Source organism: Artibeus jamaicensis, unplaced genomic scaffold (genome assembly GCF_021234435.1).
Source record: "Artibeus jamaicensis isolate MK-2021 breed Jamaican fruit bat unplaced genomic scaffold, CSHL_Jam_final scaffold_369, whole genome shotgun sequence".
Lineage (NCBI taxonomy): Eukaryota > Metazoa > Chordata > Mammalia > Chiroptera > Phyllostomidae > Artibeus > Artibeus jamaicensis.
The window spans coordinates 20,394,313-20,411,624 of NW_026522042.1; the positions used below are offsets into that span (position 1 = coordinate 20,394,313).

A 17,312-nucleotide genomic window follows, 5' to 3' on the forward strand; every position below is an offset into this window, starting at 1 on the left:
TGGCCCCCCTAATTACAGAAAATGGGGAGGGGACACCAGGGGAACACGGGGTCAGTGCAGGTCCTTTCTGTGATGCCCCAGCCAAGGCAGAGGAGGAGTTAGGCAGCGCATAAGGCCTTTGTTTTCTGTCCCTGAAGAGAGCAAACTGTCCTGCCGCAGTAGCAAGCTCCATGCGGGTGGCGATTTTTGCTTGCTTTGTTCCAACATCTACAGCAATGTCTAGAACATGGTAGAATACTCTAGAAATACTTGTGGAAGGGAAGACTATAGGCCCCTCAGTGATCTTCTCTGAGGCTCATTTCCCTCTGACTCCCCCACACCTAGTTCTTTTCGTCTCAGTTCTGGTATTTCCTCTTAAAGACGTTTTTTTCTATCTATTCTATGTAATGTCGCCCCCATCCCCGAATTTTCTGACCCATTACCTTGTTTTCCTTCTAAATCTTGTCACTAACTTAAAATTACATATTTATTTATTTATTTTTCATGGTGGCTTTCCCTTTTAGAGTGTAGAATCCATGATAAAAGAGACTTCATTCATTGACCACTCAATCCTCAATCCTACCATGAAGCACAGTAAAATCTAATCAAATATTTAATATGAGTTATGTGGATTTAGAATAAGTCAGTTAAAGAAGTAGGTGCAGACATCATTCATGGGTGACTCTAGATGTGACCTGAGGAGCAGTAGAGTTTTAGAAGGATTTCCTGTGGGATGAGAAAGTATTGCAAACACATAACATGAGTAAACCGACTACTCTCATAAAACTGAGTTTTGCGAAACAGTTCCTCTGAAATGATGCTTGAGGTAAAGTGACAGCTTCGTAGTTCCTATTGGTGTAACAGCCTCCCTTCCCAAGAGCTTGTTTGTATTGTTTTCTCATTCTGGCTCAGCCCGGCATAAATCTGTTTTCTAAACTTCCTGTCTTGAAGGCACCAGTCTGTTTTTATCTAAATCTATAGGTTTTGGTTATTTGGGTCCAATGACATTTTTTTCCAGTAACCATTAAGACCTACTACTCTAAATTTAAGAGAATAGCATCTTGATTACGAAAGGGTACTAGTTTGTAAGAATGGTGATGTTACTGTGTTAGTGAAAATGATACATGTTCATCATAGAAATGGAAGCATTATGGAAGAGTAAATAGTAAGAAAAGATGAAAGCTCAGCTGTTGTGAGTCGGGGTATTCTGCTGCTGGGTGTCCGGTACTGGGTCACTAAGGATGAAACCAAGGTGCCCTCTCAGGCTGCCATCTGAGCTGAGACTTAAAGAATTTTTCCAAGGTACTGGCTGATGACAGAATTCTTTTTGGGGGGAGGGGGAGTTTTATAACTGAAGACCCTATTATTTTGCTAGCTACAGGCCACAGTCCAGTCTCATCTCTGATAGGCACTCCTTGCACACTTGCTAGGTGGGCTCATTCTCAGGGGTTGACTCAGGGGCAAATCATCATAGTGGCTCTGCCTTTCATAGGTTCATAGGATTAGATCAGGTCCTTCAAATAGAGTATTCTTTTTAATTCAACATTGAGTAAGCGCCTTAATTATATCTGCATAATTATTTTTTTTATAAAACAGCAAATTTGTGGGGTAATGTCCCATTCAATTCACAGGTCCCTTGCACATTCAAGGACACAGGATTATACAAAAGTACAAATCACTGTGTTATCGGTGGAAAACACGCTGATGCCGTAGCTAGGAGAAAATAATTTCCCGAGACCCACATGGGAGAATAAGACTCTGTGGAATGGTTTATTGATGAGGTTCAGTTAAAGGGGTTCCCCTCCCGACTTCCGAATATTCCATTTCTGTCAGTCCCTCAGTGGAAAAAAGTGAACCACATCCTCCTCAAGGCCAAGACAAAAGCCAGTGTCTGGAGTCTCTGCTCCATGTTAAAGTATGGTCCAGCCCAGCATCCAGCTGAGAAGTGGTAGATTTTTAGAAGAATTTCCTGTGGGATGAGAAAGTGTTGCAAACACATAAGTTAACTGACTACTCTCATAACACTGAGTTTCGTGAAACAGTTCCTCTGAAATGACGCTTGAGGTAAAGTGATCCAGCGCGTGTTTCTAGCTGTGGTCTGGTGCTGTGCTGCCGTGGTTGGGCCCCCACCTGCAGCCCATGTGTGAAATCCCCACCTGACCATGGAGAGAGGATATTCAAGTGCTTGGTGGGAGTGCAGGTCACAAGCAAAAGAGAGAGAGAGAGAGAGAGAGAGAGAGAGAGAGAGAGCACTTCTTTGTTTCCCTGGGATGGTTCTGTATTAGGTTGGTTTTAGGACAAACCAGGTGCTTCTTCAAAATGACCAATCAATTTCTCAGGTTTTCAAGGGCTTTGGACGGTTTCATAGCCCCTAGTTAGAGAACTGAGAGGCCTCTATGGCCCAGACCCTCCCCTTTTTACTCCGGAGCAACCTGGTACTGAAGGGTAGAATGCAAAAGTGTTAATCCCCTTTGGGGAGTAATACTGGGGTCCCCTGGAGTGTGAACAACTGTAGCAAACAGCTTCTGTTCCCTAGTTTATTAAGCTCAATGTCTGGTTCACTTTTATTCCCCTTTCCCAGGTAAATGCTATTGGTAACTATTAGACGAGGGCAGGAATGTTGGGAATATCTTGGAATTCTGTCTACCAACGCTGCGGTTTATATAATTTCTTAACATATAACCTAGCTGTGCATTTTACTCCACATTGTCTGTCTAAAAGTATGATGAGTCCTGGAAAAGCTCAGAAAGATATTTTCTTGCATTTGATATGTTAACCTAAAAATAAATGGCCGAAGTGAGAGACAGCAAACATTTATCTGAGGTCCAAAAAAATAACTGTGCATGTCCTGGCTGGTGCGGCTCAGTGGACTGGGCGCCAGCCTGCAAACTGAAAGGTCACTCGTTCAACTCCTTGTCAGGGGAGGTGACCTGGCTGCAGGTCTGGTCCTTGGCTGGTTACACCAGAGGCAACCAATTGATGTTTCTCTCTTGCACATTGATTCTTCTCTCCCTCTCTTTCACCCTCCCTTCACCTCTCTCTAACAGTAAGTAAGTAAAATAGTTTTAAAAATAGCTATCCAGTAACACTGGTTTAGGCAGAAACTCAAATAGTATTTCAATTAGGAGGGGAAGGCAAGAAGTATTTATAAAAAGGGAAAGGAAAATACTTAAATAGAAGGAAGGCATTTCCACAAATATTAAAAAAAAAAAAACTAAGGGAGGAATTTCTATAGGCATGGATAAGCTACCATAGTAAAGCTAATTCTAAAGAATGTTTTTAATATTGGACTGGTAGTCATAATATCTGCTTTTCTGTTAGCTTAGTATACATTTGATTAGAACACAGTGCTGCCTGAGGACCAGACCCAAGGTTATTTTGTAAGTTTTACTTCCCAAAGGTTTGAGGAATAAGACAAACAATGCAGTCCCTTTGGAATAGCAGCTCTAGTTCTATTTAAAACAGCTCAGCTAGTATTGTTTCTCACATGCCATAAATTACTTATCCTTCTGGAAGGTGAGAAGATCATTTGGCACATAATATTTTATGTAGTTTTTTTGTGACCTGGACCTCAATAAAGAGCAAAGAAAGTGGCTAAAAACAAAGATGCTAAAAAGCAATTTTTTCCTCAACCCCCCTTTATATTATGATAAATAATTGAATATATTGAATTGCATTCCTCCGTATTCTGTTTTCTTACCTTGCAACTGTGTACAATGTCAAAAGTTTTCTGAAAAGTCTGTTCTCACCAATTATCCTTTATTGAAACACCCTCAGGAGCAAGGAGTTACTCAGCTGAATTCCATTTACTTGATCATTTTCTTATTTTTCTAGAAAGGTGTTTAAATTGGATGGGTCCCAAGCAATGCCACAAAGGTTTCTTTTCTCATGCAAGAGCTAAATTCATTCACCTTTATAATAATAAATTCCTTTTTTTATTAATTTTATTTAGTTATTTTTCAAGTACAGTTTTTTTGTCTATTTCTCCCACCCCAGCCTCCCCCGCCCCATGCTCCCCACCTCCCTCCCATTTCCACCCCCCTTAGTTCTCGTCCCTGTGTCCTTCATATTTGTTCCTCCAAATCCCTCCCCTTTTTCCCCCTTAAATTCCCTTCCCTCTCCCCTCTGGTCACTGTCCCCTTGTTCTCTATTTCAGTGTCTTTGTTTTTTTTCTCTGCTTGCTTGTTTGTTTTGTTGTTTAGCTTCCTGTTAAAGGTGAGATCATATGGTATTTGTCTTTCAACACCTGGCCTATTTCACTCAGCATAATGCTTCAATAGAATGTTTTTTAAATCCTGTTTGTTCTGCATTTATTTCAAATTTTAGAGTTTTCGTTGATCGTGAAGTAGATGAATTTCATTCAAGTGGAAGGTAGTCAGTCACATGAGTTGGATACACTCAGCGAGACAGACATCAGTGTTATTTACCTTTGTTCTTTTTGAATGACTCAGCTATAAAGGTGGCATTGCCTGAGGGACAGGGTCACGAAGATGTGTGGCCATTTGGATATGACTGTGGCGCTCCTCCTATCGTTTCCCCAGTTCTTTGATCACTGCAGGACGTCGGTTTTCAGCTACAAAAAAATATGTATGTACAGAAAGGTTCTTTCATCTCGCTCTACATCTCCCGACAGCGGAATGCTTGCCTGCTGGGCTAGCTAAGGAGTTCTTAAAAGGCATAGGCTCTGTATGATTTTCTTAAAAATGTAGAAAAGGTTTCAGAATGATGCCTTCATTTCTAGCCTTGAAATGGATTTTAGAGAATCAAGTCCATCACATAGCTGTGGAATTTTAATCAAAGAGGAGACAGTTTAATCTCTAGGAGAAAGTATAAAGGGAAGTGAGGAATAATTGGTATTAACTCCTACATTCTAGAATAAAAGTTCACCCTGAGACACAACAGAGAATATGAGTTAAAGCAACTCAAAAGCTTTCTATCAAAAGGACTGAAGGTGTTAAAGTCAAAGTGCTCTTGGACACTAGGGTTTAGGGATCGCTGTAATAGAAAAATTGTGTCCTTTAACATTCTCAGTGCATAGTGTTTGCAAAAACCAGAAAGCATATTTTCTATGTTCTTTAATTTGGATTAGCTACTGCATCCCCTCTATTGTATACTTTCGTATGTCTCTGACAGCATCAGATTTCCCTTGAACTCTACAAATGATAGGGAACGTAGGACTTCTTCAAACAACTGATTCTCTAAATGAGACGACATGTTTCTCACTAGTCTGAGTTGGTTGACTAGAAAGAGAACTAACCTTCGTAGTCATCACATCTTTCTGTCCTCAGAAGGCATCCGAGCCTCACCACCACATAGACCATCAATGTTTTACTAAATACATTCAGGTTTGAATGATTTGATATTTAAAGATTTCCTACTTTTTTAAACCTGCAGTTTACCATTTTAATAATTTAAATTATTCATTCTATAGGAGATTAAAGGAATAAGCCTACCTGATTTTTATGATCATCTTTCAATGTGTGAAAATGTATGTCTTGTCTTGCTTTGATCTTCATTCTGGGCTAAGCATTTCCAGGTGTATGATATGTATTCCAGTTAAATAATGTTTTTTATCTTATTTTGAAAATCAGATGTGTTTTCATGAGTTTAATATGTTTAACAAAACAAGGTGTGGGTCAATCAAACCAAAAGCATCATAAGATTGTCAACTCTCTTGTTCGAGATACCATATTTGTATCCCAGTAACCAATAGTTATAACATCAACTATGGCGGCTGACGTGCCATTTTTCACTTGGCCTTAGAGATGAATCAAAATCCCTAACAGGAGAGAGGTGGAAGTGGAAGAAAATCAATATTATACATAAATAACTGTGAGGTGAGCAACTAAAAAGTGTAAGGAGTAAAAGAAAGCATTACATTTAAAGCACATTAAAACATGAATAAAAACTGGATGAATGAGATGAAATGAACTGAATAGTCACAGGGAAAATAAACAGATCCCTGTGAATGAAAATTACTGTGAAAAACCACTTAATGTCAAATCCAAAAGGTATTACTATTTGCTATAATAAACTCCATGGAACTGTAATCGTTTTTGAAGATTTTACAGTAATTTTTAAATCTTCTTTTTTATATTCAAAGAAAACACATAAAACAACAATCTAGTCCTTGAAAGACAGAAAAATACATCCTGTATTTCCCTCAGGTGTGTTGAGGTAAAACAAAAAAGATGCGTCAACACAGCAATTAGCAAGTCTAGCAAGGTGTAGGGCTCCGACTAGAGGGAATTCATTTAGAAAACAGAAGTTTTAAAAGCCTCAGGAAACCTCTATGCTGATGTTAATTTTATGTTGTCTTCATTTTCCATAGGTGGTTAGAAGTCTCAGCCATTGACCTTCAAGTTTCCATTTATATGAAAACACCACAGCAACACCATATTTCTAGAATAGAATATGTTTAGTTATTAGGAGCATAACATTTGTATTTAGAATAAAGTCAATATAAGCATTTGTAAAATTAAAATAGAAAAATCAGTGACTTTATGGACAAATGACTTCCAAATATTATATTTCACAGTTTTTTAAAATTTGATTATATATATTCAAAACCTAATGTTTGGTAAAATATCCCAACAATACCTAATAATTTTATAGCCAATGCTGAGAAAATAATAGACTAAAACTCTTTTCATAATGAACACTGCATGTTTTAAAGATCCTGATAGAGCTTTTTTTATCAAAAATATATAGACATTTAAAAATGTTTAATAGAAAATTATATTATTGTCAAAATAAGAAAAGTGGTTAAGAAAAAAAAGAGATTTTATAATATCAAAACTTTAAATGGAATATAAGAGTATCCTCAGTTACCCCGTTTCAATTATTATGTTTTCATTACTGCTAAATGCCACTAGATGTCAGTATTGTATAAGAGCAGAAAATGTTTTCCTTCAAGTCCTTATGCTGTTTTAATGGCCCATGTAAAATGAACAAACCCTACCTTGTGCGTATGTGCACATATACGTCATTTGAATGTATGCATCTGATTATGTTGGCAAGATACCCACGATCTTCTACTAGTGAGTGATTCTTTTCTTAAAACATCTAAAACCAATACCATTTGTATTCACTTGCAAACGATGCAAAGCGGTGTTTACTGTCCTTGCGCCTTCAATTATGCATGTACCTGCTCACTCTCTCGGTTTGTCCTCACTACAGCCACTAGATTTTGAGACGAAGAAGGCATATACTTTCAAAGTGGAAGCCTCCAACCTTCACCTCGACCACCGGTTCCACTCCGTGGGCCCCTTCAAAGACACCGCCACGGTGAAGATCAGCGTGCTGGACGTGGAGGAGCCGCCGGTGTTCAGCAGGCCACTGTACACCATGGAGGTTTACGAGGACACGCCCGTGGGGACCATCATTGGCGCCGTCACTGCACAAGACCTCGATGCAGGCAGCAGTGCTGTTAGGTAAGGAAAAGAAACTTGTTTTCTGTGTCAGAAAAAGACAGAAAAACTTTTAAAAAGTACTCTTTCCAAACTTGCATGCAAGCATAATGACTTCACAGAAATGTTAGTGGGAAAACCAGAGAATTTGAACAAAAACGTCCGACATAAATCCCTGTGACAGGGGTTAGCCGAGGTGTGACGCTGGGCATGCCACTGAGGTGAACCAATGTCAACTTTTCATTTATAAAATGATTTCATGATGCAACCTTAAAGGATGATTCTCATGATTAATGATGTTATGACATTTTACAGTCCCTGGAATATCACAGACATTTAACACACGATCAATTCATCTAAAGCCCCTGCCTCTCACTAAAGGAAAGTGTTTAAAAAAGATAGTTTGACCATTTGCAACTTGCAGTTCATTTTCTCACTGTGACAATTGTGTCTGCTGATGGAAGCACAGGTAGAGTCAGCCCCTGGGTATGATGGATTAAGAAATTTCTCAAACCCCAGACTTTGCCAGGAGCTCCTATTGCCATAAGGCTGCTGGGTAGTGAGCAACAAAACAATCAATGGAGTAAAAAACCTGTAAGAAAATCTCCTTCCCCACACCCTCAACCCTTTTTCTTCACTCATTCCTTGATCCTGAAACATATTTTGAGGCTTGTTCTCATTCGATGTTGCTTCTCCTGTACGTTTAAACTCCTTGCACATCCCACATGCCTGCACGCAGGGGGAGGTGAAGAGGGAGAGAATGTGAATCTGAATCTTTCACCTCTAAAAGGTACACAAGAGCAACAGCAGAGAAACTCTAAGTAGGCTTTCAGTGCAAAACACTACTCTGCTGTTATAGGGAAAATATGTAGACACATATATTATAAAATTTTATGCCATGGGATAATAAATGATTTCTTAAAAAGGGATCAACCATGAAGCCACAGCCTCCATACATTCATGGCATATAAGAAAATACCAGGAAATGATGGGACCATGCCAGCTTTGTTCTTTGTATTCATTTAAAACCATCCCCAAAGGTGGTCCAAATAATTTCCTTCTTAAAATATATCTGCAATCAGGAGAGGATTCTAAATAAATGTAAACATTTGTCTTGGGAAAGGTAAGGCAAAGACGATGACTGAGTGTCTCTACAAATCAGGTCAAACGCTGGCTAATTTAATCATTGGATTCAAGTTATTGTTTTGCTCGTCCATGTAACAACAGGATTCACTTCCAGTTACACTCCAGACCACCTTCTTTCCTGCCCGAGTCCGCAGGGGTGTTCTCAAGAACCTGCCATGTTAGTGGTGGTTGTGAGTTATCCTGTTATCATTCATCAATCCTGTTCTCAAAGCCCCTGCCTGTGCTGTTGATATTTGGGAAAGTGGGAGATGCCTGGTGAATAGAGGTACTCTCAAGAATATAAATAGTTATGGGAGAAATATTGAAGCTTGTAAAGAAAGTAATACAAATAAATAAATATGCAATAAAACTTTCTATAGTGTGATAAATGAGGAAAATTTTGAGGGCCGTGGAACATGTTATCTAGGAGAACATACTAAGTTGTTTAAATGTATCATATGTTCTATTTTTGTGGACTGATTAAAACATGATGAGGTTAAATATGAATACATTATTATTTAATGTAATACTTGACAACAAAAAAATCGAGAGTCTATAAGTAAAAAACACCACCTGGTAAAGCTAAAGTGAGATTTACCAACCTCCAAATACAAGGACAGGGTTAGAGTCAAAACACCGGTGTGAGAAATAAAGGAAAGCTACATTTTAAAGAAACCTATAGCAGCTACAAGCCTGATTTTTTTTCTAGAGTCACAGGAGCTCGTGCCTGACAAGTGCTGCCTTGTGTGAAATAAAATAGCATCCCCAGTCCTACTTCTAATGGGCACTGACTCACTGAAAGTGCAGACGCAGATGGATTGCTGTGGGGACTTGTCAAGAGATAGAGCTCCTATGGAATCAACATGAAAGTTCTCTTTCCTCTGTGCCCTTGAAGTAAACAGTGAGCTTGAATCATGTCAGTTGAGCAAACGTTGGGTATGAATCATCTTTTCATGGTCTGAAAACATGTTTGCTCAATTGAGATTGGTAGTAGAAAATAGGTTGTGAAGAATAAGCATCGACATTTAAAATTACTTGACATATTTAGGTATGTGGTTTCACTTTTTATTGCCTGTCTTTTCACTTAGTTATTATGAAAGATATTAATTTAGGACTACACTACTGGGTATTTATTAATATTACTATTGTATTGTCATCATTGTGCACCTCGAAGAGCCGGAAAGCAATGACATTATTCAAGGCATGAAACAGATTAGAAGAAGAATTTAGTTAACCGTAATGCATTCAAATGCACCACGTCTGGTGGGCCCCTCTTACCCAGACCTTAATTTCCTTATTTCAGTTTTTGGAATTTTCTTTCAATATCATTTCACGTTAGTTTTAGGTGTACGGCATGGCAGTCGGACAATTGTATCCCTTACAAAATGGTCCCTTCCAATGTTTCAGGTAACCATTTGGCACCATACGTGATTATTGCAACATTAGTTGTCCCCGTGATGTACTATACATTCCTGTGACCATTTTATAGCTACCAACTTGTACTTTCTAATTTCTTCACCTTTTGTACCCAGTCCCCTGTCCCCCTCCCCTCTGGTAACCATTAGTTTATGCTCTGTATCTATTTGTTTATTTTGTTGTTTAAATTCCACTTTGACTTATTTTACTTATGATGATGCCTTCTAGATCCATCCATACGATCACCAGTGGTAAGGTTTCATTCTTTTTATGAAATCCCATTGCACCCCATTGTGTACAAGTACCGGAGGTTTTTTATCCACTCGTCTAATGATAGACGCTTGAGTTGCTTCCATCTCTGGCCCTTGTAAATAATGCTGCATTGAATGTAGGAGTGCACACATTCTTATGAATTAGTGTTTTGGGTTTCTTAGGATATATACTCAGAAGTGGAATTACTGTGTCATACAGCAATTACACTTTTATTTATTTATTATTTTGGCAGAAACTTTGTACTGTTTTCCATAGTGGCTGCACCAATCTGCATTCCCATACACTGTACATGAGGGTTCCTTTTCTCCACATCCTAGCCAATATTTGTTGTTTATTGATTTATTGACAGCAGCCATTCTGACAGGTGTGAGGTGGTGTTGCTTTTGGTTTTATTTCTAATTTCTCTTATGAGTAGTTGAGAATCTGTCTTTTCACATGTCTTTGGCCATCCATTTGTCCTCTTTGAACAAGTGTCTATTTAGGTCTTTTGTCCACTTTTTAATTGAATTGTTTGGGTTTTCTTTGTTTGGAGTCGTATGAGTCCTTTATAAATTTTGGACATTAACCTCTTATCATATGTGCAATTATTGAATATGTTCTTTCATCCAAAGCTTCATTTCCAGTTATTGTTTTTTTTTTACTCTTTTACCCTTTGCCGTTAGATGCACTGATTTCCTCCCTCTGATGGTCTGTCCTTTGAGTCTCTCATTATGTAGTTCATAGGGGTGATTTTTAGTGGGTTGAATAAAGGTAGAATGAGTGTAGCCACGACTAGTGATGTGGGAGTTTCAAAACAGCAGTCTCTTGATTTTAGAAATGAAATTTAAAAGAGGTGACTATCTCATCACTGTGGAAAGTAGCATCTGTTTTCAGTGTGAGTGATTTGAGCTGTAGAGAAATATTAGTGAATGGGTTTGTTCAATGTGTGCCACTTATGTTCCAAACACATGAACATCTTAGTTACCTTATGAATGAATTTTAAAGTAAACTTTATTTGAACTAGTTTTGTGTTTAAAATGAGAAAATTAACAATTAAATTTTAAACTGTTCCATGTAAGAAGTGTTGAATGATAAGAAATTGATCATGTAAAGTAAAATCTTTATAATGCCTGTTAACTTCTATGTATAAGTTTAAAAAATTACAATATGTAACAGAATAATTAAATAGCTTATTTTTATGTTATTTATTTTTGTTTAATATTTCCAAAAATTCATCACTTAAAATCAAGTGGTAAAATTAATAAATAGAAAACCATTATTAGCTACCATAAGTAGAATATAATATTTTTAAAAATTAGTTACTGGTTGTTAATATATAAATGTGTACTGCATTTTATTTAAAATTATCTTATATCCCCATCTTACCTGTTCACTACACTTTTGGAAAGTACTACGTTATCAATTGTAATCAATTGTTTTTATTTTGGGTGAAGATACTGTCATATAGCTGGTTTTTATTTGACAGTCCTCTGTAATACATTAGAACTTGTATTATATGGGCAAAAAACTAAACTCAATTCCAAAACATGTTTATAGAAAAGAGAGACCCAGATAATAAAGTGGTATCTTACAATAGCCGATGTGATTTATTTCTAAACGTTAGTTAAATTGTGTTATCAAAATTAACAACTGGAAAAATGTTCATTATTTTTTACTTATTTAGAAAGATTTTCGTGATGATTAATTGAAGCCTTGGTGTAAAATGTTTTCTTTTTTAAAGTATTATTGACATTATATTTTTGGAGCAGTTTAAGGTCCCACCTGCAGCGATTTGCTATGCACCCCCTGCCACGGCCAGTGCACGGTCCCAGCAGTATCAAAATCCCCACCAGAGGAGCACAGCCGCTGCACCTGAGGAACCCACACACCACAGTCCCCCGAAGTCCGTAGTTTACCTTAGGACGCACTCTTGTGCGCTCTGCAGGTCTGAACAAATGTGAAACGATATGTAGCCATCATTGTGATACTATAACAGAGGATTTGTCCCCCAAACCAGTCCCTGGAAGCCAGTGCTGTTTTTGCTGTCTCCATAGTTAATTTCTCATGAATGTCATAGAGCTGGAAACATACAGTGACTTTTCAGGTTGGCATCTTTCTTATAGTAGTATGTATAAAGATACCTCCATGTCTTTTCATGGTTTGATCATTTATTTTTAAGACTGGATAATAGTCTATTATTTGGTTGGAATATTTATCTAGTCAGTGAAGAATGTCTTGATTGTTTTTCAAGTCTTGGCAATTACTAGAAAAGCTATATAAGCATCTGTGTGCAGGTTTTATGTGGATTTTCTTTCTTTTTCTGTTTTCTTTTTTAATTTTATCGTATTTTGTCATTACTATTTGAGCCCCTTATGCTTCCCACTCCTGAAATCACCACACTGTTTTCCATGTCCATGGACATGTCCATGAGTCCTTTTTCCTTTTGGTTCAATGATCCATCCACCCCCTAACCTCCTCCCCATCTCGCTGTCTTCCTGCTCTCTCTGTGTCTAAGTCTGTCTCTGATTTGCTTGTTAGTTCAGTCTGTTCATTAGATTCCACATATGAGAGAAATAATATGGTATTTGTCTTTCTCCGACTGGCTTATTTCATTCACCATAGTATTCTCCAGGTCCATCCATGCTGTTGCAAAGGGTAAAATTTCCTTTTTTCAGTCAAGTAGTACTCCATTGTGTAAATGTTCCATTTTTTTAATCTCTTGTCTACTGATGAACACTTAGATGCTTCCATGTATTGGAGATTATAAATATCACTGCAATGAATATAGGGGCGCTTATGTCTTTCAAATTAGTGTTTTGGGTTCCTTCGGATATACTCCCAGAAGTGAGATCTCTGGGTCAAAAGGCAGATCTATTTTTAATTTTTTGAAGTGTCCCTATACTGCTCTCCACAGTAGCTGCACCAGTCTGTATCTTCACCAATAGTGCAAATGGTTCCATTTTCTCCACATCCTCACCAGCACTTGTTGTTTTGTCCATTTATTGATGATAGCCATTCTGATAGGTGTACGATGATAATCCCATTGTGCTTTAATTTGCATTTCTCTGATGATTAGTGACATTGAGCATCTTTTCATATGTCTATTGACCATCTGTATGTCACTCTTTTATCTCAATACCAAGGAGTGTGATTGCTGGAGATATATATATATATACAAATCTAAAATATATATTTAAATTTGTAAGAAGTCACCAAACTGCTGTCTTCTGTTAAACCAAACAGCTTCCAAGTTTCTGAAGGATAAACTAAAAGGTCCAGGTATAAAGTTGGGAGCAGATGAAAGTTAGGATTCAGGTAGAAAAGGACACATAGTCAGATCATGTATGACTATTTAAAAAAATGATCAAAATAAATGATGAAAGCTTAAGCAATTGGAGGGAAATAAAAATATGACAATTATAATATTAATAATATTTTACCATGATGCATTTTTCTTTTTTAGAAATATAATTTAATAGAATATACTTCCAAATGCCAAGTTTAAGGACAGAAGAATGATGCCTGTATAAATTGTTAATTTGTGAAGTGTTTAGTTTCTCATCAAACAAATTTGATGCTATATAAACTATCTAAGATTTAACTTTCAATTCCACTAAAGAGAAAATAACAATGAGGAAGAGGATGAGAAAAAATAAAGAATTAATAGGAACTAATAGGAAATTAACAACTACTATTTAACAGAGTTTGAAAGAAGCCTACTGAGATTCCCAAAACAAAATTCTAGTTGTGGTTGTTGCTGAAGCAATTGTAGTCTAAATGTTGCTGTATGAGGGGTAGGTTCTCAGAAAAAAGAATGCTTGTGGAAATTAATTGAACTGAATTTAGTTTCATTTTATTATGCACCACAAGATAAAAAAATTAAAAAAACTAAAAATACAAGACATTTCGAACTCTTATTATTACTTGAACAAATGAATATTTTCTACCATGACTTGAATCAATACTCCTACATCTTTAATGCTTAAAGAATAAGATGTAATACTTTTAGAGTAACTATATTATCAAGCACTTTTCTAAAAAAATAATCTGAGAATTGGGGCAGGGTCAAAGTTAGCTTTTCCATTAACTGTGAGAAAGTTATTAGGCAAATTAAAAATAACAGTTTTAGGGAGAATGCTTACCTAAGGAAGAAAATAAAACTTTTTAAAGGCCTTTCTGGAAACTAATTTACGGTGAAGTAATAACATTGCACTCTGTCAAGTGGCGTGTGCTGGTCAGGCTTTAATTTCTGATTTCTGTTACATTGTTAAAGCTGGTTTCTTAGCAACAGTCACCATGCATACTTGTACAAACTGTGGATCTGTTTCGTTTTATATAGTTCATAAACATTTGTTTTTTTTGAATTCCATATTCCATCTACTCACCAAATAACTACAAATCAAGTTCTGTATTTAAGTGTTTTGCTCATTTAAACAAGTGAGTTAGCTAAATTAGATAGTTCATATTATACTGTGATTAGTTGCAATGAAAATATCATTCTACCCTACGATTGAGTATGGATTGTTTCAAAACAAATGTACAAAGTGGTGGTTTACTCTGAAAGACATTTTTTAAATTATCTAGATATTTTAGAACTGGGTCATATATTCTCTGAAATGTTCAGGAAATGTAGGAGTGGTTCTATTTTTAACCAATTGATGATTATTTCTTATCAATACCTCTTAATTGCTATGTGGTGAAGTTGATCACAGTACAAAATGGTAGTGTTGTCTCATATTTATTATTGGGTCACACACAGAGATTTGTCAGTCACATGAAGACAGGATATCAGGGAACTGCAGAACCTGGTACTAGACTTGTAGTCTTGGAGACTGACTAGCGGTGAGAAGATGCTGAAGATGTTTAGCTGAATACAAAAATTTCAGATAAGTTTTAGCAGCACTCCAGAAGGTGTAAGCTTTGTGGGAGAATGACATTCATAGAAAAGAAGGTGTCAAACCTCACAGAGTGGTGGAGGTAAAAATGAAAGGACTACAGTATGAAATAGGGCTTGGATATTTGTGCTCATAGTTTGTACTTCTGCGGTTTGCAGTGAAGCTTTGGTATTGTAAAGTTGAAGGCTAGGTATGTCATAACTCGGTCCTAGAACTAAGCACACACTTGGACTTTTTGTTTTACGCTGGTAAATGATACAACATACTCAATAGTGTGGACTGAGAGAAGAAGGGAAGAACACATACATATATGCATACCCACACACACAATTTTATGCCAAGGCACATATATACCCTCTCTCATTGCAACTTTCCAAAACATTCACTATTACACTGTTTGATGAGTATTATTGTCCAAATGTTATAGGAGACAAAGGGAATAGGCATAACAGCGGAAATATTCCCATCTATGGCCCAAGGTAAGTGAAGGAATTAGTATATCTCCCTAGCTCTCTGTCCAAAATGTCAGTGTTCATCCTATATTTTGCTATATCTCATTGGTAGTTCATTTATGAAATCAAACTCTACGTCAGCACTAGACTGAGCTGACCAAATAAATTAATTTGCTTGTTAAATTTGCAAGATGTTGGATTGGGTTGATAGGTATACAAAAACATAAAATGAAAAGATAAGATCAAATTCAAGGAGTTCATCATCACCAAGCCCTGATTATATGAAATGTTAAAGGCACTTACCTAAGAAAAAGAAGATAAAAAAGATGCACAGTGAAAGGACAGCAAACTCACAGTTCTTAAGAACCACACCTAAAACAAAAGCAAACTAAGAGGACAGCTAGATCAGGAGCAGAACCATGAAGATCACACGGAGGGTTAGCAACAGGGGAGTGAGAGAAGGAGAAGTGGGGAGAAGGTACAGAAAGTAAGTAGCATAGATGGTAGGTAGAAAATAGATAGGGGGAAGGGCAAGAATAGTATGGGAAATATAGAATCTAAAGAACTTGAGACACGTGGTCATAAACTAAAGGGGGGAATGGTGGGGGAGGGGTGTGCAGGGTGGAGGGGAATGAAGGGGGAAATTGAACAACTGTAATGGCATAATTAATAAAATATATTTAAAAAGAAAATTAAAGAAAGAAAGAAAATATAGACATGTTATTGTATGTATAAAGTTTAGAATACTTAAATGTTATCCCCAAAACAAATTTACATTAAAAATGACCTGTGTGTACATTGATTCATTGTACAAAAGTAGACTTCTTTTTGAGTCAGTCTTGTAAATTATAACATTTCTGTAAGTTATAATTAGCTAGAAGTAAGACATTTAATTGTCCCAATTTTGTCTTGGATGGAGGAGTTTTCTGCTCCTCAGGATTTTCAGTTCTAAAACTGAGAACATCCTCACAAACCAGAAAGAGATGACTGTCTTAACTTAAACATTCTTAAAGCCCTGAATATGTTGCTTTCAAGCAGAATTATTTAGCTATTACATAGGTAGAGGAAATAGAATCTGTGCATTGAACTTTATATAGTACTTGAGTCGCAGCAATTTTGAGGTAGCTTTTGGTAAATGTTACACAGTTTACATACTATCTGTGCACATGATTGTCTTTTCTACCCAAAACCCTTTAAATTTCTTGAGGCTAAGATTTATTCACCTCTGTTTTGTCAAGGACCAGGGCTATTGTTTTGCAGATACTCCCCAGTGAAACATGAGTAAGCGGTGAAAATTATTTTTTAAAATATTTAAAAAATTAAAAACCAACTATTTACTGCCCCTGGAAATTTTCCTGAAAACAAATAGCAAATGAAGAAAAATTTCCTGATGAAAATCTGCTAAAACACTTTAACAATGTCAAGAGACTGTAACACCAGACTTGATCCCTCCCTCCCACTCCCACCTCCCAACTCAGTTTGACAGGAAACCCATCCTAGGCAGGTGTGGTTGAGAGAACATGCCTCCTCTCACCTCAGCTTCCAGTGAAGAGGTGTATAACATCTTCCGAGGACGGGCAGGATGCTAACGTTGCTCATGCTCTCCTCCTCTGAGTTTCAGATGTGGGCAGCTTACCCCCCCCACTCCTATAGCATCGGCTCTATACTTGGCAGGCAGGTAATATGGGCCCAGCTCTTTGTGTTATTTTGCAAGTTCCTGGGGAGCCAAAATGAGAAGACCGCTCTCTGCCTTCACTCAGTGCCCAGCAGTGCCTCAGAGAATT

General features: G+C 37.1%; 1 protein-coding gene across 2 annotated transcripts in view; it reads left to right on the top strand.

Annotated features, from left to right (window-relative positions):
• Positions 1 to 17,312, top strand: part of CDH12 (cadherin 12) — a 352,791-nt gene that overhangs the window by 297,253 nt on the left and 38,226 nt on the right. For both annotated transcript variants that reach the window (XM_053657173.1, XM_053657174.1), the window contains one exon: positions 7,159 to 7,412. In XM_053657173.1, the coding sequence (XP_053513148.1) occupies positions 7,159 to 7,412 (254 nt within the window). The remainder of the gene's footprint in view (positions 1 to 7,158; positions 7,413 to 17,312) is intronic.